This window comes from Mustela erminea, chromosome 15 (genome assembly GCF_009829155.1).
Source record: "Mustela erminea isolate mMusErm1 chromosome 15, mMusErm1.Pri, whole genome shotgun sequence".
NCBI classification, from domain to species: domain Eukaryota; kingdom Metazoa; phylum Chordata; class Mammalia; order Carnivora; family Mustelidae; genus Mustela; species Mustela erminea.
Window position 1 is genome coordinate 4,098,250 of NC_045628.1, and position 20,736 is coordinate 4,118,985.

A 20,736-nucleotide genomic window follows, 5' to 3' on the forward strand; every position below is an offset into this window, starting at 1 on the left:
CCCAAATCTATTTCTTTATGTTCCTCCCACACACGCACCTCTCACTCTTCTGTTTTCTCTTAGTGCTTATGGCTATCCTCTGAGCTGCCCAACCGAGACACTTTGTAAACATGCTGATTCCTTCCCTTGCCATCTTGAAACCCAGAAAATAACCCAGTTCTAATGGTTTGAATTTTCAAGTTTTGCTCCGTTTGGATTCTGTCTGCTATTTATCTCATTCAATAATTTTACTGAACACTAAATTTAGGCCACGTGTTGTGCTCCAGATAGAAAAAGAAAAGAAAGAAAGAAAAGAAAAGGAAAGAAAAAGAAAGAAAAGAGGAAAAGAAAGAAAAGGAGAGTTAAGGGATAAGGAAAAGGAAAAGGAAAGAAACAGGAGACACAATCCCTAGACTCATGGAGCATCCCTATGTCCATGGAGCACAGGGAGGAGCAGCGTCACAGATACAGAATTGAAGTTTCAAGAGAGATAAGGAAGGTTTCTCAGAAGGGGGTGCTTAAACTGAAGTCAGAAGAAAGAAGGGGGTAGGAACATTCCAGTCGAAACTAATCGTCATGAGTATACGTAAAGGCCGAGGTTGGAGGGGCACAGCTAGTACGGCTGAAGGGGGAGAGACAGACAGACAGACAGGGAGGGGATGATAAGCAGGGGCAGGACAAGCACGGCAGGCGGTGCAGATCTCCACCCTCACTGCTCTGGACGACAGCACCTGCCACTGAGCTGGGCCTCTTCTCTTCTCTTGTCTGACATTTCCACTCCATCTCTTGCGTTTCTTCCAGATTGGCCTTCCTAAGCCTGAATTCGATCTTGTCCTTCCACCGTTTCTAACTCCTTCAGTGGGTTTCCCTTGTACACAAACCCAAGAACCTTCATGACCCCAGGACCTCAGCACCCCCACCCCTTGCAGAACGGAGCTCCAACTGCGACTGCGTGTCTGCCATTCCCTTGGCTACATACTCCTCACCTTGGCATCTGGTGAAACCCATCCCTCCTTCAGGGCTCAGACCAAATATCCATTCTTTCCCTCATTCTTCCTGCTAAATATTGGATCCCACTACACTTTGCGCAAACATCTACTGAAATAACATTTCACTATACATCCTCATTGTTTCCATTACTGTCTCTCTCCCTAGGCTGACACTTGATGTTAAGAAGTACCGTTTACAAATCTGCATGGGGTCTGGCTTATGTCAGCTAGAAAAAAAGAAAGAAAACCCATGCAACAATTTAGTAAAAGGCAAAAAATTTATACTATCTGAAGAGAAACTGGAGTATTGTGCAAACATTTAGAACACAAATAGACATTATAATAATATCCACCTTTTCCAAATGGTTCTTTGAAACCTCATCCTTATATCCAACTTTATAATACACATTATATCAAACTGAATTAATGCTTAGGGAAAATAGGTCTCATAAAAGAGAAACAACCACCGACATCTGGACCATCTAACAATAAATCCTTGGTTATAATCCCAGGGTTATACAAAAAACATTTTCCATAACAAATAATCCTCAATAATAAAGATTTTGAATTTTTTTTGTAGAATCATAGTACACTATATTATTTTTTGAAGCAAATGGTTGTGTAGTATTTCTCTAAAATTTCTCACTCTCTATTTCCCAGAAGTTCTAGTGTGGCAGACAGAAGAGAAACAGAATGAGCTGTGAAGAGTGACTTCTCAGCCAGTGTCAGAAGCTGTCACTGTGTAGTCACCTGCGGTAGTCTCCCTGTCTACCCCAAAAGGCCCAGCCATAGGAGGAGGAGGAGGAAACCTGAACGTGTGAAAACACTTCCATAAGTGTTCCTTTGCAAAAATCCAAGCAAAGGGGCAATGTCAAGATGCTGGCCTATATTCTGCCTGAGCCATCCCTGATCCCTTTCCCTGGGATACTGTCTCCCCTTCCCCAAATTGACTCATACTTCAAAACTCAGCTCAGCTCTTATCCATCATGGTGTCCATCATCTGTCAGTCTGTGGTCTGATCTCACATCCTAGGATACCATTGCTTAATGGCCTCCTGTTGGTACTCATGTTAGTAACAGTCTAGGCCTCTTGGGGACCCAACAGTTTTTTTTGTCAAATCTGTTATATTACTTGGATGTTAAGACATACCACTCGCACAATGGAAAAAAAAACTCAGACTTAGTAGTCAGTATATAATGGATTCAGATGTTAGTTCTCAAACCAACTTAGCTGTTTAATCATGCGATTAACACTTAACATTAAAATATTTTTTCTTCTCTGTGTAATAAGAATAAATATATCTACTTCATTGCGTTGCTGTGAGAACCAACGGGAGTGGTACTTTACATGTGCTTTGTAAAAGGTAAAGAGCTTATTGATTACAGTGTTATTTAAAAATTTACGTTAATTTTTAAAAACTTCTCCAACTCAGTATTTAGCTTGTGAAGGTAAGGGACTGGTGATGTCTTGGCTTCAATTCTCTCACCTACAATGAAGACAGTAATGCCAACCTAACAGGGGTTACTGAGAAGGTGAATGGTACGTGGTGTCATAGACCCACAGAGCCCAACCCAGAGTTTGTGAGTGCAACACACCCAGTAACTTAGTTTCTCCCTCCCCTTTTCTGTAATTCTGGAGTGCCCACCTCAGACCTTGGCACAGTGGATGTTTCCTCTAGTTTTGAGCAAACCCTGTTTCTTTTCTAAGAAATGAGAATATCTTTTGTTTTCTTTTAAAATTTTAAAAAAGATTTTATTTATTTGAGTGAGAAAAAGAAAGTGTGTGCATGCAAGTGGAGGCAGAGGCAGAAAGAGAGGGAGAGACATTATCTCAAGCAGACTCCGCACTGAACGTGGAGCCTGAGGTGGGACTCGATCTCATGACCCTGAGATCATGATCTGAGCTGAAGCCCAAAGTTAAGTGACAGCCACGGAGGAGCCCCAAGAATCCCTTTTAAAAGAAAATCCAACCACAACAAAAGTGCAGCTGTTCAATACCGTTCTTTTAAATAGGACTTGACTCATAAAAATAATAAACATCGAAACTAATATTACCCTATCCTACAGCATTATTAATGAGAACTTATTCCCCAACATTATGAATTTATTTTTAAAATATCAACCCATATCTTCAATTCTTTTTAAAGTTGAAAGTATAAAGAATTAATGAGCCTTCGAGGAGAAACAGAAAGACGTACCCCGGCCTCCCTGATGCACACTCTTCCTCTTCCCCACCCTTCATGCTGCCCGTTCCGTGAACCCCTGCCCAAGATACTGTACTTTCCCATGATCTGTGCCATTTTCTGGTATCTAGTAATCTCTTCATTAATTGTGTCTATTGACTACTTTCTGTGTCTTTCTACCTCACTATAATGTAATCTCCAGTGGGCAGGAAACTTTTATCTGTTGTGTTTTCTGATCAACACCCACACCTAGAACAGTGCTTGAGACCTAACGGGCCTGTGGCATGCATGGAAGGTATGAGACATCGCTTCTGGCTGCTTTGATTGACTCACTTCCTGTTCCTTCTATTTCCCAAAACTTTAAACTTGACAAGAACAGGGTTCAGAGATTTGATTATGAGATCACTATTTTATTTTATTACTTTTTTGGAAACTGAACAGAAGCCAGCTCTTGCAACACTGAAAAAGAAGCCACTATTGATGCAGGGGTGGGGGGGATAGCACTCAGGGAAGATTCTGGTCAAAGATCACCAAGACAGCAGCCAGCTGTTTCTGTTCTAGGAAGGAACACACCCTTACTGGGGAAGAGGCACCAGTTAACCTGATTCTGGTACAAAGTGGATGATTGAGTTCTTTTTTTTTTTTTTTTTAAGATTTTATTTACTTATTTGACAGAGAGAGAGAGACAGTGAGAGAGCGCACACAAGCAGGGAAAGTGGGAGAGGGAGAAACAGACTTCCAACCAAACAGGGAGCCCGATGGGAGGCTTGATCCCAGGACTCTGGGATCATGACCTGAGCTGAAGGCAGACACTTAATGACTAAGCCACCCAGGTGGCCTGGATGATTGAGTTCTATATTGAATATGCTTTTAAACTTCTTTCTATAGTCTTGTAAGATCCAGCCAACCCAGAAATGTCAATGAAACAAAGACTAGATGTTATAGACCCATCAGACCTCCCATCTTTCCTTGCAAAGGAGATGAACTATGGTTAAAGAAAAAACCCTCAAATATGCAGTTCAGTTTCTTGTTAAATACCAGTGTTGGTTTCTTAGTTGTGACAAAGTACAGTAATATAAATTAAAGGAGATTCTCGATGGGGGGTATATGGTAACTCTTTGTAATACTCTTTGTATTATCTGCAACTTTTCTTTTATTCTAAAATACTTCCAAACCAAGAACCATTTATTTAAAAATGGAGAAAAATAACTGAAAGTAGATTGGCCAAAATCTTACAACAGATATTTACAAGATAAAATATGGATAATTTTTCCCTATTCTTGTTTTTACATTTTGTTCATGTTTTCAACACCGTTTTAGTCTTATAACTTGAGATGAGTATGATACACACAATCAATAAAAATATATTCTGTATTTCTATAATCTTTTTTTTTTAATTTTATTTATTTGACAGAGATCACAAGTAGGCAGAGAGGCAGGCGGGGGGAGGGGGGGAAGCAGGCTCCCTGCGGAGCAGAGAGCCCGACGTGGGGCTCGATCCCAGGACCCTGAGATTATGACCTGAGCCGAAGGCAGGGGCTTTAACCCACTGAGCCACCCAGGTGCCCCTGTATTTCTATAATCTAAAACACATGCAATTCTAATAACTTTTAAATTCCCTCCTGAATAACAAGGGGAAAATATAAAGGTTACCTGATTTTATTAATAAAACCTGGTTTTAGCTCAGTAGCGATCCATTGGCAAGAACCCTTTCTCTTGATGGCTCCTAGTATGGTCATCTCCACGTTCTCTGAGTGGACCGGACCGTTAGATGAGCGCGGACTACAGGTATCATGATGATTCCATTTGTGAAGAAACTTTAACAGGAATATTTCAAAGCTAGGTCACTTTAGTTAATAGTTTTAATTGGGAATATCTCCAAATACACTTAGGGGCTGAAAAGTGAACTTTGGGCTAATCTGAGCCATTTGGCAATTCTTTGATCCTGGATTTCCCCACATTTCTGTTTGTTATATTACAATCAGGAATTATCTTATGAAATACAGAAACCTAGTAAGGCCTCCATTTGAAACAACACAATTAAGGAAAACAAAACCAGAGCCAAGCACCCAAACAGTACAACTACAGAAGAGCAGAATTCGCCCTTGGGGGGCCTGGGGGCTGACGGTGATGTCCGTCCTCCACCTCACGTTTATTCCAGGAACTCTCCCCAGGACATACCCTTACGATCTGTGCCCTTTTCCGTACGTAAATAATATTTCATTTAGAACCAAAGCATTAAATAAGGACAGAAATCCACAAAATTAGTCACACAGGTTGTTGAACATGAAAGTTCCTTCAGCGAGCCCTAATTGTGCCTCTGTCTGGTAAACCAAGAAGGTCTGGGGCAAGGGGTCCCCAGGTGCCCCATGGAACTCTACTTGCTGTCAGACTCATCCTTTGGTGAGTCGGCTGTTTCAAATGTCAAGTTAAAGAACTGCATAACACAGCCTCTGATCAAAACCTGAGAAAAGAAGAAATATGGGAAAATCCCCCCCTTCCAGGGACGCCAAATCATTGCATCTTACTGCTTCACGAGCCCAAAATCCATCAGCAAATATTCACAGAACACCTCCGTGTGCAAGTATCATGACGAATGCGCCAGAGACACAGGACCCAGAGCACAGAAGCCTCTGGTCTCTAGCTGGACAGACAGGACATGTACAAACCTCCCGCAGGTGATACGTGATGCCAGGAGTGCTGGGTGCTGAGGACCTGCAGCTTTCTAGGCCCAACACGCCGGAGTTTACTTACAAATTAGATAGACACGCGATAAAACCGTAGTGCCTGCTGAAATCAAGGTTGGATTTACAGAGAAGTAAAAATGCACAGCAGTCTGGCATATTACTGAGCAGTACTTAGCTCTGAACCTTTCTGACACAAAGTGACAGCACAGTGATGCTAAGGAGTATAGAAAACAGAAGATCCTAAAAACAAAATCTGAAAAAATATTGTAATTCTATTAAGTATAAATCCAATAAGTGTGTGGATGTGGCTTAAAACTAACAATGAGATCGGATGCTGCATTATTTCTTGACAATTCTGTACCTTCTCAAAGAGTTTAACAACCTATTTGAAAATCCCAGGACTTCGAGATCACAACAAAACCTCTTTTATAATTAACTATGAAAGAATAATAAAACATATACAAGGAAAATTCTATCTAATTAGGAAATTCAAAATTTGATATTTAATAAAGAGATAGCTAAGCAATTAAACAATGTGAAAATTCATTTTCTTCTTCAGAGCTACAATTTTTATAAAGTCCCAACAAAAAATGTCAATGGTTCTAGAATGTATATAGAAAATTAATAAATAAGCACATGAATGGATACTTTGAAAGTAGAAGGGAGTTGGGGGAAATTGGAAGGGGAGGTGAATCATGAGAGACTATGGACTCTGAAAAACAATCTGAGGGGTTTGAAGTGACGGGGTGGTGGGAGGTTGGGGTACCAGGTGGTGGGTATTATAGAGGGCACAGATTGCATGGAGCACTGGGTGTGGTGAAAAAATAATGAATACTGTTTTTTCTGAAAATAAATAAATTAATTTAAAAAACAAAATAAAATAAAATACTAAAACAAACAAACAGAACTAGGGGCACCTGGGTGGCTCAGGGCTAAGCATCCAACTCTTGGTTTTGGCTCAGGTCATGACCTCAGGGTCCTGGGATTGAGCCCCGAGTCTGAGTTGGGCGCCCAGCTCAGCGGTGAATCTGCTTGTCCCTCTCTCTCTGACCCCAGCCCTCCAGCTCATGGTCTCTCTCTCTTTCTCTCTCTCAAATAAATAAATTAACAAGTATCTTAAAAAAAATAAATTAGAACTAGAATAGAAACAAACAAACAACAAACAAAAAACAAAGAAAGCTGCATAGATTCAGAATTTCCTCAATTCCAAAAAAGGACCGTACTGAACAGAGGAAAAAAAAATCAAGGAGTTTTGGATAAACCACTCGGTTATAGATACATTAATTTGGTCATGCTAAACAAAATTTATTTTCCCCGCACAAAACAATAGTGTTTAAAACAGCATTCAACCCAGTTTCATGAATGAGGAAAAGTAAATATGACTGTCACCGAGGTACTCCTCTTCAAGCCTCCCGCCTCAGATCTATGAACGTTGAGTGTGTGTGTGTGTGCGTGTGTGTGTGGGTGTGTGTAAAGAGATATACTATTTACTGCTACATTAACCATACATATATATGATGAATTCTTACACATACTGTACACACGTATACCATGCAGATACATGCATTTTATGAAAGGTCTAAAAAACATCTCAGGCTAACCACGATAATGACAATAGCAATTCCATCTGGACTTGGGAAACTGGGTAAATTTTCATTCACTCGATAGAATTTTGTATTACTTTCCAAACTTTCTAACAATTACAAATTATTTAGGGAAATTTTTAATCAGTACTTAATTTTTGGATGCCATAAAATCAGAAATTTGTAAAAATCTGCACATGGGAGGAAATTTTAAAATAGAACAGAGGGTATTTGGGGGAAGTGGAACTCTGTAAGTTAATTAATTTCTTACTCAATATCCTTTCTTCTTAAATCTGCTATAAAGACACCCTCTTTGAGATGGTCAAGTTAAGGTTTATTTGTAAAACTAATGTGCGGAGGCTGGGAATACTAACATAGAGGTTGAAGAAGATTGAGGTACTAGATATAAAGCTCATTATATTACAAAATACTTGAGTATTTTATTTAATACAGATAAATAGAATAATAAATCAATAAAAAGACAGTCCAAAATAGATTCAACTATATATGAGAAACTTAATACAATATAGTAAGCTGCCCAATGCAAACAAGTTAAAAAATCATCCAATAAATTTAGTTGAGATATTTAGCAGTAATTTGGAAGGAGAAAATTAAAGAAAAAAGGGGAAGTTAAAGCTAGTAGACATGATCTACCAAATGAATGCCAGGAGGATTAAGGAGTTAAAAACCAAACTAAAACACCAAGTTATAAAAAAGTCAAAGTAGCAGCGAATAGAACAGGCTATGTAAGAGATTTTGAATAAATACAATTTTAGCTTTAATGTATTTAGCTTTAATGTATTAGAGAAGATGAAAAGGAAAAGTTTATCACATTAAATACACAGACAAAATCTCTATACAATTAAAAAAAATGTTGTGAAAATATTTACAGCAAAATTTTGATAAGCAGTATGCCTAACATAGTTTCTTCAAAATTACAAAGAAAAATTAGGACAAATGAGGGAAGTTGTGAATAAAAATTAGCAGGACATAAAATTAGAAATTATCCAAATATGCAGAAAGAAATTCTTCTTTGTAAGCAAGCAACAAATTACATTTGAGATAGTTTTATAACCACTAAATTAGCCAAAATAAAATTTAACAGATAAGATGCTTTAAGAATGTGGAGCAGCCGCCCACGACATTTCTGGCTGTGTACATTTATAAGTCAGTTTGAAAGCTAAATGGCGCCAGGCCGCGAGAGCGGTCAAGACGTTCATCCTCTTTTAGCTCTGATAGTCTATCTACAGAATTCAAGTGAAACATGTAATTCAGAAACAAGAGACCTGCACAAAATTTTGGAAGTGGTCACATTAAATAACTGTATGATATAGCAAACTAATATGGAATTACTTAGAAGTAGGGAAAAGGCTTATTGTATGATAAGTAAACACAAAAATATACCACAGTTTATGTTGTATTTTTTCAATTATGTAGGAAATACAGGTAAAATGCAAAGTATGAAAGTAATTCATTTATTAAAGTATAATAAAAATATTAGTGTTTCCTAGTTTATATATGTTTTAACCCGTCTGCTTTTGATAAGACATAAAAATCATGGTTTTATCGGTTAAGAATTTTGCCCATGAACAAGGCAGGCAGTGAAAAGAGTTTCCAGCCAGAGCATCTAATGTACGTATGTGTGTGAGTGTGTGTGAGTGTGTGTGAGTGTGTGTGAGTGTGTGTGAGTGTGTAGTCTGACGGAGAAGCACTTGGCGGGTAAGTCAGGCCCTTCCCTCCCCAAACACACACCTGTACCCACACAGCTACACCTGTCCTGCGGCCTCACGGGCAGGGTGAGTGTTTAAGGACACAGTAGCCGTGACATCGGCTATCACAGCACGTACCTGTCCGACACACCGTGTGCTCCTGACACGGGAACCGATACCACGGATTTCCTAAGTAGTGATGCTACTGAATGGAATACAAATGCTCTTTTTCATCTCTGAAGTGCAGGAACTAGAATCGAGCATTTTGGGAGGCCCTGCCCAATCCGAGGCTTGGGACTCTGGGACTCTGGAATTAAGTGGGACATGAACATAAGCAGGAATCACTGGAGAACTCTTACAAGATTATAAACTTGTGGATTTCCTGGAAAAGCCTTAAAGAGAAGCTTTAAAATCTCTGCGTGTGTGTGTGTGTGTGTGTGTGTAAAATGAACCTTTTTTTTTTTTTTTTTTAAACGAAGGCAATAAACAAAAGAAATCACAAACACACCTGTTGCGATAGGAGCTTCCTGGGCCGCAGGGCGCCACACGCCCTCAGGACGTGTTCTCCTTGCCCTGGCTTTCTGGACTCAGGTAGACAGAACCTGCACTAACACGCGGCGCTTTCTCCCGGCAGGGCTGGACCCGGTTTCTGACACAGGCATGATCTATGAGGAAGACTACGCGGCTCATTCCTCCTCCTCTCTGCTCTCGGGACAGCTCAGCCCCTCACACTCTGCTCATTGGAGGACAGACGTGCTGTGCACCGGTTGTGCCTAAAAGCTTCCCCTGGTTTAGATGCAACTTGCACGGTCTCCGTGCCCGGGTCGGCTCCCGGGCCCCCAGAGCAAAGACCGTCCTCCACACCTGTGGACGCAGGCTCCCTGACTCCCAGATGCTCCTGCGCCGGAAACCTACCTGCTTCTTCTGGACCCTGAAGGGCACGTGTGTTCCTGCGGCTTTGGCTGGAGTTGCCCCCTCCTGCAGCGGGTGGTGCGAAGATCCCCTAAGAAGAGAAAAACCCCAAGTTACTGCAAAGACAGCTGAGGTGCGGGAGGCAGCTGTGCGGGGCGAGCCCACCCACGCCCGGAGGTCGGGGGGAGGCAGCTGCTGCAAACTCACTTTGAGAGCCGAGGGGACAGCTGGGGCCTCCTGCACGGCTGCCCTCGGAGCTGCGGCTCCGGCCTGGGGGGCGCCTGGCAGCTGCTCAGCCCGGTGGAGTTCCCGCAGCTCCGCCTGGAGGCTCCCCAGCTCGGCCTGAAGGGCGGCCACCCTGCAGAACGCCAGCACCGAGAGGCAGCTGGCCGCCAGGGCCAGCAGCAAGGTCACGGCCAGCAGCGTTCCATCTTTGGAGACTGGGACAGAGGGGCTTTCCTTCAGGGGGAGGATGGAGACACACTCCTTCAGTTTCATTTCTTCTCCCCTCTCCAGGCAGGGAGAAAGGCGTGACTGCCGGCCTGCGCAGCCATCCATGGCACTCCTGGAACTTTGCAGGTTCGGGCCTTTCGAGTAAGCAAGCGCAGGGAATGGCTCATTTCCTGTGAGCTGTGCTTGCTGGTGTCCTACACTGACTCGGGGGCCTGGCCCTGCGGTCGCCCTCAGGACAGCTCTCCTGCGCTCCCCTCCGCCCGCCCGGCCGCGTCCTGGCCCCGCTGCAGGATAGGTCTTCCCGGCACCGGCGCTTCAATCTGATTGCCCAATCATTTCCTCATTTCACTTTCAGTTTTTGTAAGAATTTCAATGGCATCTCAAGACACACACACACACACACACAGGCCCCTGGTGTGACGGGACCGGGGTGCGGGCTGGCCCGCTGGGGAGAGCCCCGCAGCCGTGCAGGTGCGGGACCAGCTCTGGGTGGCATGGCCCGAGCTGCTGCCTCGGGGCGCGGGGCTCAGACCGCGGGAGGGAAGGAATGTTCAGGTTCTGCCGGAGTCAGAGTAATGACTGTGCAGGTCAGATAAGCTCAGTGCTGGCTGTGAACAGTCCCAGCTGGAGAACGATATAGGAACGGTCTCGAGGGAGGAAACAGGCGGTCCTCTGAGGAGGCACCGGAGGCCACCGGGCCATCCTCGCTTTATCCTTAGCAACACCACAGAGAGAACGCGGCGAGATCCTGCAGACGTGTCTCAGCTCCCCCCGAGGGCTGCTTGCTCTGCGGGGGCTGCATTTCCAAGGGGAACCCGTGTCTGCTTTTCCTTCTGGGACTCGACGCCCCCAGGACGGCCACGCCGGGAGGTCGGCACCCCCAGCCGCAGGTGTCGGTCGGACGGGGTCTGGGAAACCCGGCCTCCTCCCGACTCCCAGTGCCTCGGTCCAGCCCCACCGCGAGCGGCCCTGTCCCTACCCACTCACCCCGTGAGCTGTCTTACAAGCAGCACCTCCGCGACGTCCTCACGCGTGTCTCCCTGCGACCTGCGCCCGGCTGCCGGGCAGACACCTGCAGGAGAGGAGGCACACGGCCACCTTGCCCAGGGTCATGGAGCTCCCGGCAAGGAGTTCCCGTTGCCTCTCCAGGAGCCAGGGGGACACCATCCGACACTCATTTTAGGATGGTTATTTTTTTCTTTGGGTCTATGAATTTTGAAACCTTTTAAAGAGACTTTTAAAGAAGGTTAAAAAAAAACAAAAACAACTTTGCGAAGTTATTTCAAAGACGACCGGGGTCCCCACACCAGCCGGCGGGGACCCCCGTCTCTGAAGTGGAGAAGGACGCCCTCTGCGAGCGCCAAATATCATGTGATCACGTCTTCGGTCACAGCCCTGGTCTCCAGGCCCGTCAGGGTGACACACACTAGATAACGTTCCAGAAAACAGAATAATTATTCGGGGGACTGTATTAAAGCCTTCTGACTGAAAGTAAGGGAAACTCACTCAGCTTACGGGTGTGGATCTGCATTACCTGCACACACGCAGAAATAAAAGAACTCCGGGCCGAGCTGGAAAGCGATGGCTCTCCTCTCCCAGCCAGGACACTCGCGGCCGCTGCTGCTTCTGTGAGCCGACCCTCCTCCCCTTGCGGGGGCCACAGCTCTCCATAGTCCGCTGTAAAAATTCCAGAGACAGGGAATAATTTGATCGTATTGGAGAATTAGCTCTGCCTTCCTTGCTCTTTTGGGCAGAGACCTTCATGGCCCACGATCTCCAGAGAAAATGACTGACCAGTCCACGTGCAGGTCAACTTACAACAAGTGTCTCAACTTGGACCAAGCCGTGGGCAAGCCTAAACCTGCAGAGGGATGGCGCTTCTTCCACGGAAGACGGCAGGCGGCCGCTTCCCCTGACGCGGTGTGAGACTCGCGGCCATGGCCATGTGCGTGCCGCCACAGCGGTCACACCACCGAACTTCTCTAAAGACAGGTAGAAACTAAGTGACATTCATGTGCTCCTGAGTTTCTTGTTAGAGGAACCTAAGGAAGTTATTACCCCATACATCAAGGATCTGTTTCCTGCTGGGGACATGGTTTGATGATAATTTAACTGAAATTCTGTTCCACACATAGCATGCCGCTCATTGACTAACTCTCCACACCGCAAGTGTGTTCAGGGAAGGAAGCCAGGGTGCCTGAGATGCGCCGTGCTCTTGGCCAGGATGGAGCTATTTTTACCCACTTCTCTTTCTCACTTGGGATAGAAAACATTCCTGTGTAGTACGGCTGTAGCTACCCCAGAGGGAATACATCTTCCTGTCCCTCCACTCAGGACTGGGCAGATAGGAACTTGTGAGAGTATATGTGGAAAGAACTTAAGTGAGGAGTTTATCCAAGAATGTGAACCAGAGAGTAAAACCAACATACAATCTTTGGCTGTCTACTACCTATATAGACGACCTCAAAAATATGCAAAAAGCTTAATTAGAAACTTCTGGCTTAATAGTGTTTTGAAGAGTCAGCACCTTTAGGACACCTCTCTTACACCACTTCTTCGAAGGTGAGTTTTCTTTCCCTAGGATCCGTGCCACTCGGGCATTGCACGCCTCTCCCAGACATGTGGATGGACCTAGCAATAGATCTCGGTAAAACCAACTTCCTAAAGGGCTCAAAATACGGTAAAAAGGTGGATACAAGGCTCCATTACATTTGGGCAACAATCATGTTGTCTCCTGTTGGAAATATGTATGCAGCCAGGGAAATGGATTTGTAAGGCTTAGTGCTAATCACTTGGTAACTTAACTGTAAAGTCATGGTAGATCCACATACAAAAATTAATGTCGGTCATACTGATCCCTAATACTCAATAGTTTTATTAAAAATAGGAGCACGTGCATTTACTGGAACTTAATTAGCCTCACTGCTGGGAAACATAGGCACTTTTTTTAAGTATTCATTTTCATTTGCAAGTATGTCTTAGTTTGTCGTGGGACTACTTCCGGATGTAATGCTCTGAAGGAACAGTGCTTAAGGGGGAGATTTCAAGACACTTCTGTCGGCTCTGACACCATTTCCAAGGCCCGTGCAGCTTAGTTTGCTCTTCTTGACCTTTATAATACCAACACGAATAAAATTCTAGTTAGTATTAAGATGGATACGGGCAGTCAGTGCATCATCTGCTGCTCCACACCCATGAATGACTCTGTCCATGTCACAGACACAGACACAGACAACACACGGACATCCTCGGACACTTGACTAAAGAACCTGGCATGATTCAACCCATCTCAGAAACACTGGGAGAAATGACAGCGTGATGCCACCCACGCTAGAAACACTACTCTCTGCCTCGAAAAATTAATAAGGCAGAGCTTTCAAACATTTAAAATAACTTAGTTGAAATTTTGCTGAGTAGATGTTAGAAGCAAAAGGATGGAGGTGGACACTGAGGTCAGACACGTCTGCATGCCCAAGGGGGCTTCACGACCTTAATAGACTGTCTCCTGCCCAACATCTAGAACCTGATTTCTTTCTAAATTCTGCACTACTTCATTTATTTCATTTCATTTATTTATTTGTTTGCTTGTTTATTTTTAACATCTTAATTTTATTTTTTCAGTGTTCCAGTGTTCCAGACTCATTGTTTATGCACCGTGCCCAGTGCTCCGTGCAATCCGTGCTCTCCTCAATACCCACCACCCGGCACACCCATCCCTCCCCCCGCCCCTCCAAAACACTCAGTTTGTTTCTCAGAGTCCACAGTCTCTCACGTTTCTTATCCCCTTCTGATTTCCCCCAATTCACTTTTCCTTTCCTTCCCCTAATGCCCTCCTTGTTATTCCTTACGCTCCACAAGTAAGTGAAACCATATGACAATTGACTCTCTCTACTTGACTGATTTCACTCAGCATCATCTCCTCCAGTCCCGTCCATGTTGCTACAAAAGTTAGGTATTCGTCCTTTCTGATGCCTGTGTAATATTCCATAGTGTATATGGACCACATCTTCCTTATCCATTAGTCCGTTGAAGGGCATCTTGGTTCTTTCCACAGTTGGGTGACCATGGCCATTGCTGCTATGAACATTGGGGTAAAGATGGCCCTTCTTTTCACTACATCTGTATCTTTGGGGTAAATACCCAGTAGTGCAATTGCAGGGTCATAGGGAAGCTCTATTTTTAATTTCTTCAGGAATCTCCACACTGTTTTCCAAAGTGGCTGCACAAACTTGCATTCCCACCAACAGTGTAAGAGGGTTCCCCTTTCTCCACATCCTCTCCAATACATGTTGTTTAGTTCCTGTTAATTTTGGCCATTCTAACTAGGGTAAGGTGGTATCTCATTTTGGTTTTGATTTGAATCTCCCTGATGGCTAATGATGAACATTTTTTCACATGTCTTTTAGCCATTTGTATGTCTTCTTTGGAGAAGTGTCTGTTCATGTCTTCTGCCCATTTCTTGACTGGATTATTTGTTTTTTGGCTGTTGAGTTTGATAAATTCTTTATAGGACCTAGATACCAGCCCTTTAACTGATATGTCATTTGCAAGCATCTCCTCCCATCCCGTAGGTTGCTTTTTAGTTTTGTTGACTGTTTCCCTTGCTGTGCAGAAGCTTTTGATCTTGATGAAGTCCCAATAGCTCATTTTTGCTTTTGTTCCCCTTGTCTTTAGAGACGTGTCTTGCAAGAAGTTGCTATGGCTGATGTCAAAGAGGTTACTGCATAATTTGGCTATTGTTGATAGTGCTGTTCTAAACGTTGGGGTGCATGTGCCCCTTTGAATCAACATTTTTGTATCGCTTGGATAAATACCTAGAAGTGCAATTGCTGGGTTGTAGGGAAGAAGCTGATTTTGTTTAGACGTCGGTCTTTGTGAGACTCTGACCAATCGCATGTTTCAATCCTAATCACAGAAATGTGGCTCTGCCTTTGGTTGCTAAGTGTGGACGGACTCGTGAGGTTTCTAACAAGCAGATGGGAAAGAGTTCATCATCTTTAAAGAGAAACACAAGAAATACTCACTCTGTCACATGACCTCACGGGACAACGGAGAATGGTGGCAGTCATCTGCCAGTTGCTGGGATGCCCGGGCTGACAGGCTGACGGTAGGAGAGCAAGGTCATGGAAGACACGGGGTCTCTAACCCCACTACTGAGTGCTGAAGTAATCAACCTTCCTGCTCCACAGTCGGACTTCTTATACTAAGTAACACATTCGCCTTCTTCTTTAAGCCAACTTGCTACATGATTAGGTGCTAAGCCACCCAGAAGCGGCCTAACTAATTCTGCTAGCTGGAGGATATTTATAGTCCCGCAATTAAAGACTTTTTGTACAGAACAGTTTTGAATGTTCTTTCAGAATTTTTTCCACATGTCCCCATTTTAAAAACTACAATATAAACAGAAAAGGCCAGCATCTGCAGCTGGAAAGAAAAAAAAAAATTGGATGCGCTCGCTAAGAGTCTTCTTCCCAGTTTTACTTAGTTATTTTTCGATAACTTCAGGTATTTCGTAGTGTTAGGAAACTTAAGAAAACAACAACTTTACAACTGGTAGTTAGCTTCTGGAGAGGTAGGGAACGGATTGTCTTATCTGTGGAACCAGAAACATTCGGTCACCTCTTCTTGAAGGGAAAATAGGAAATCAGGACTGTAGGTCTCTGTGTGGGGAGGGAAGCACCTCAGACACCCCAAGGGGACCCCAGGGCACTCTTGGGGAAATGCAGTGTGAATCCATCCCACTGTCCTTCCGACCGGCTCCCCAGTGACCTGTCTTTCGGAGGCCCAGAGGCAGCTGGACAGGAGGGATGAGCAGCGCTCGAACTGGTCTGGGACGGAAAGACGGTGTGAGGTTTTCCGTCAAGGGGCAGCTTCCAGTCCGGATGTGAGACGGGAGGCTCAGTGGCTCGGTGCTAGAAGGGGGAGCGGGGCGCTGTCATCAGCGCCACAGGAGCAGGCCACGTTTCCTGGACCCCCAGCACGTACGAAGGAACCAGACGGGGAGAGACTTAGTCCTCTTGGCCCAAGGCTGGGAGAATGGAACCAGATGGGCGGAAAGGGGCGCCTGCCCTCGGGCCTCAGGGGCAGACTGCCTTTGCTCTGCGGGCACAGAGCCGACTGGCTTCCCACTAGCAGGGCCGAAGAGACTGCAGCCACGTCATGCCTTTAAAGGATGCCAAGGACATGTTCAGGAAAGGCGAGTGATCCCAGAAAGAAAGAACACAGACATCTCCCTGCATATGCACAAAGGTGGGGGCAGACGACACGAATTTTTTAAATTGATAGAAGATTCAGTTGCAGATAATTTGTTTACGAACTGAGAAAGACTCCAAATAATTTTCCAGTTAAAGAGTTTAAGAGATGAACCCAGGGCAAGGATGGTCACTTCAAAGCTCTGACTTCTGGCCTGCAGGCCTGAGGGGACATCAAGCCTCGGAACACAGAGCACAAAAGACGGGACCGAACGTGGTGATTAAAGACACAGTGATTTGAAAACACGAAGGGGGGAGAAAAAACTGCCTTAATCCAACAAAGACCTAAAACTAGTTTGAAAGTGGGTACCAAGTGGTAGCTCCGAGGAAAACACACCCAAGGAAACCTGATGAAATCCCTGCACAAAGTCTATGGGCCCCGCGGGAAATATGCCAGACCCCGGGGGTGCACTTCAATCTCTTCTTACCGGGGACGTGACAGCTTCGATTGTGTATTTTACTAGAAGGTGGAAGATCTATGTGATCTGAGCACTGTAGCAAAGCAGAAAGGCAAATAATGAGCTAAGCATACAATTCACAAAGTCCTGAAAAATTAAAAAAGTAACACCAAATTAAGCTTAAAGATAGGAGATAAAAAGAAGATAAAATATGAACAAAATAGGGGCAGCTGGGTGGCTCAGTTGGTTAAGCATCTGCCTTGGCTCAAGTCAGATCCCAGGGTCCTGGGATGGAGCCCACATCGGGCTCCCTGTTCTGTGGGGAGCCTGCTTCTCCCTCTGCTCCTCCCTCCTGCTTGTGCTCTCAATCTCTCTCTCTCGCAAATAAATACATAAAATCTTAAAAAAAAATAATGAAACAGATAGCAAGTAACGACACAATAGAGAGGATAAAGGAATTTGGTTATTCGAAACAAAAAAAATGAGTAAATTTTAGGAAAACCAAAAAAAAAAAAAAAAGAAAGTACAAATTATCATTAACAAAAATGACAAATGGGACATTTCTAGAGAGACTACAGATGCCAGAAAGATAGTAAGAGGGTTTGATGAACAAGTTTTTGCAGTACTGATAAGGGGAAATGGGAGTATATATATATATATATATATATATATACATATATATATATATATATATTCTGTACAAGAAAAATGAAAAAATAAACCAGGGAGAGCATGGTGGCTGAACTACCATTTGGTCCGTCATTAATGCTCTAGGTGCCAGGGATGAGAAGGAAAGAAAGAGAAGATAGAAAAAAGGAAAGAAAGAAACTTTAAAAGAAAGTTTGAAAACTCCTGCTTTCTGGAGGCTAAATTCTGCTGTGTGAGGTCATCTATTTTAAATAATTTCAAACTACAATGGATTTATACAAAATAGTTTCTATCTGGTTTTCAACTTATTTTGTACCTGTGGTGGTCTTTTACTATTTTTTAAAAACTGTTTATTTATGACTTCTCCCTTTATTTTGTGAAAAGACAGCTAAAAGGTATTTGGTTACTGTTATCTAAGTAATCAACAGATGGTTTTACTTGTTATCTTTGGGATCTGCTTCCTTCTACTTTTCTTAAGTTTGTTTTGTTGTTTCCAACTTCTTCAGCTGAATGCTTAAATCATTCATTTCCTTTGTTATTTGATATAAACAAACAGGCTATTAAGTTTCCTAAGAGCATTGCTTAGCAAAATTCAATCATATTTGATACGTAGTGTTTTTATTGTTAATATTTTCAAGAAAATGTCACCATTTGGTTTGGATTTCTACTTGGACTCAGAAATCATTGAAGAGATATTTGCTAAATTGTCTTAATTTCCAGGCATTTGTTTTTCATTTTCGTTACTAATTTCTCACTTACCACACTGCATTATGGTTATTTTCTCCTCCTATTTCTATCAATAAAAATTAATGAAAGCTTCTTTTTAGATTAATATTTTCATTTGTGTGACTATGACACACATACTTTTATTAAAGTTCACAATATCCTTTGTTTATATAATCTGTTACAGACTAATTGAGATGGATTAAAGTCTCCTACAACCAGTGTTTTACTTGCCTATTTCCAGTGGTTTCTCCCATGGTTTAGGTTCATGAGAACTGATGCTATAATATTTAACACTGTATTTTTTAACATTATATATATAATAATTATTATTATAATTATAATTATTATTATAATTATATATATATATAATGTTAAAAAATACAGTGTTAAATATATATATATATATATATATATATATATAAAATTAGTGGAAAGATAATCAAAAGAGGAAGGTAATGATTATATCTATGAAAAAGAGATATTTTTTTCAAAACATACAAGAAACACAAAACTTACTCAACATTAACAACTCTCAAAAAGGTAGCATTTTCTATAAGCTGTTGTGATGTGTGGTTTTGGAAGGGTGAGAATAAACTCTCTGGTGAAAGTCCATTTGCCGTGAGACACCGCAGCTCTTCCTACCCAAAAGTTTCTCTATTTCCTCACCCCCTGAATCTGAGCTGACCTTGTGAGTTGATTTGTGATCAGGAGACTACGGTAGATGCAACCCAGTTCTAGTTCACCCTCTCTTGGGCTGCTTTCCTGAGACTACCATGTAAGAAAGCCAGGGCATCCACAGGGAGATGGGAAGACAAATGGGGAAGCACCCCAGTGTCATAGACCCAGTGTATCCACTGGGGGAGGGGCACACACAAGGAGAAACACCCCAGTGTCCCAGTGTGAGAGTCCGTGTGTCCACTGGGAGATGGGCACACACATGGAGAAGCACCCAGTATCCCAGTGTATCCACTGGGGGATGGGCAGACACATAGAGAAGCACCCCAGTGTCCCAGTGTGAGAGTCCGTGTATCCACTGGGGGATGGAGAAGCACCCAAGTGCCCCAGCCAAGAGCCAGCATTAGTGTCAAATGTGTGAGGGAGGCTAGAAGTCCAAATTCAGAGCCTAGAAGTCCAAATTCACCAGCCATGATGATGAGCTAAGGTGGGACCAGCAGATGCGTCTGCCAGAAAGCCGTGGAGTCACAAAAGTAATAAACCATCATCTTTATATCATCTTTATATGCCACTGAATTAGGGTGGTTTGTCGCTTAGCAATAGATAACTGAAATACCACATTCACTGTTCTTGGTGTAATAAAAATTGAAATCATTAAAAAAGCTGATCAAAGAGTTATTACTTGAAAATGTAAAAAATATAGGGGCAGCTGGGTGGTTCAGTTGGTTAAGCATCTGCCTTCAGCTCAGGTCATGATCCCGGGGTCCTGGGATGGAGCCCCACATCGGGCTCCTTGCTCCGCAGGATACTGGCTTCTCCCTCTCCTCTGTGTTCTCACAGTCTCTCTCCCCAACCCCCCTCAAGTATATAAATAATATGTTAAAGAAAAAAAAGAGTCTTTAAAAAATGAAAAAGGAAATGTTAAAAACTACAATCACAGATAAAATCTGAATCAACGAGATGTGCAAAACTGAAGTTAGAAGCTACCTGGAGAGCACCGAGAAGGGAAACGATTTATATGAAACGAGCAAGGCATTGATCACTAATGAGAAAGGAGCACTGCAAACAAAGCTATCACCAAAACACAAGAGTATTCTGCAGAAATCGGGAAAGGAATAAAATAAGTCAAAATAACCCAGGAAGTGAAAGTTAATGAAGGTAACAAGCACTGAGGGTTAGTTGTTAATTAGGTATTGTTAGTTAGAACGTGGGAAAAGAACTCTTTCAAAAGTGCAAAATAAATTGTTTTAGAAACCACTCTGGAATTACCTAGTAACACTGAAAACACATTCTCACTTCGACTCAACAATTCTGCTGCTGAGAACTTACCATGGGAGGAGGAAACAGTACAAAAGGACAGACAGACTGGGTCTCAAGGAAAATTAACTCTCGTTATGTTGAACCCTTTATTGGCAATTGGCAACTTCTTTTCTTGTGTTTTCTTGATCCTCAAAATACAAAGCTAAAGACTCTTCATTTCTCAAACCATCTTATTACCAAGTCTGAGTGTCCAACATATTTATAATAAGATTTGTAAAAGCTGT

At 43.1% G+C, this 20,736-nt stretch overlaps 1 protein-coding gene across 2 annotated transcripts in view; it reads right to left on the bottom strand.

Moving 5' to 3' along the window:
- TNFSF13B (TNF superfamily member 13b) overlaps window positions 1-20,736 on the bottom strand; it is a 44,982-nt gene that overhangs the window by 20,702 nt on the left and 3,544 nt on the right. For both annotated transcript variants that reach the window (XM_032314378.1, XM_032314377.1), the window contains 3 exons: window positions 11,482-11,566; window positions 10,249-11,290; window positions 10,045-10,132 (listed from right to left, as the gene is read on the bottom strand). In XM_032314378.1, coding sequence (XP_032170269.1) covers window positions 10,045-10,132; window positions 10,249-10,599 — 439 coding nt within the window. In that variant the 5' untranslated portion in view covers window positions 10,600-11,290; window positions 11,482-11,566. The remainder of the gene's footprint in view (window positions 1-10,044; window positions 10,133-10,248; window positions 11,291-11,481; window positions 11,567-20,736) is intronic.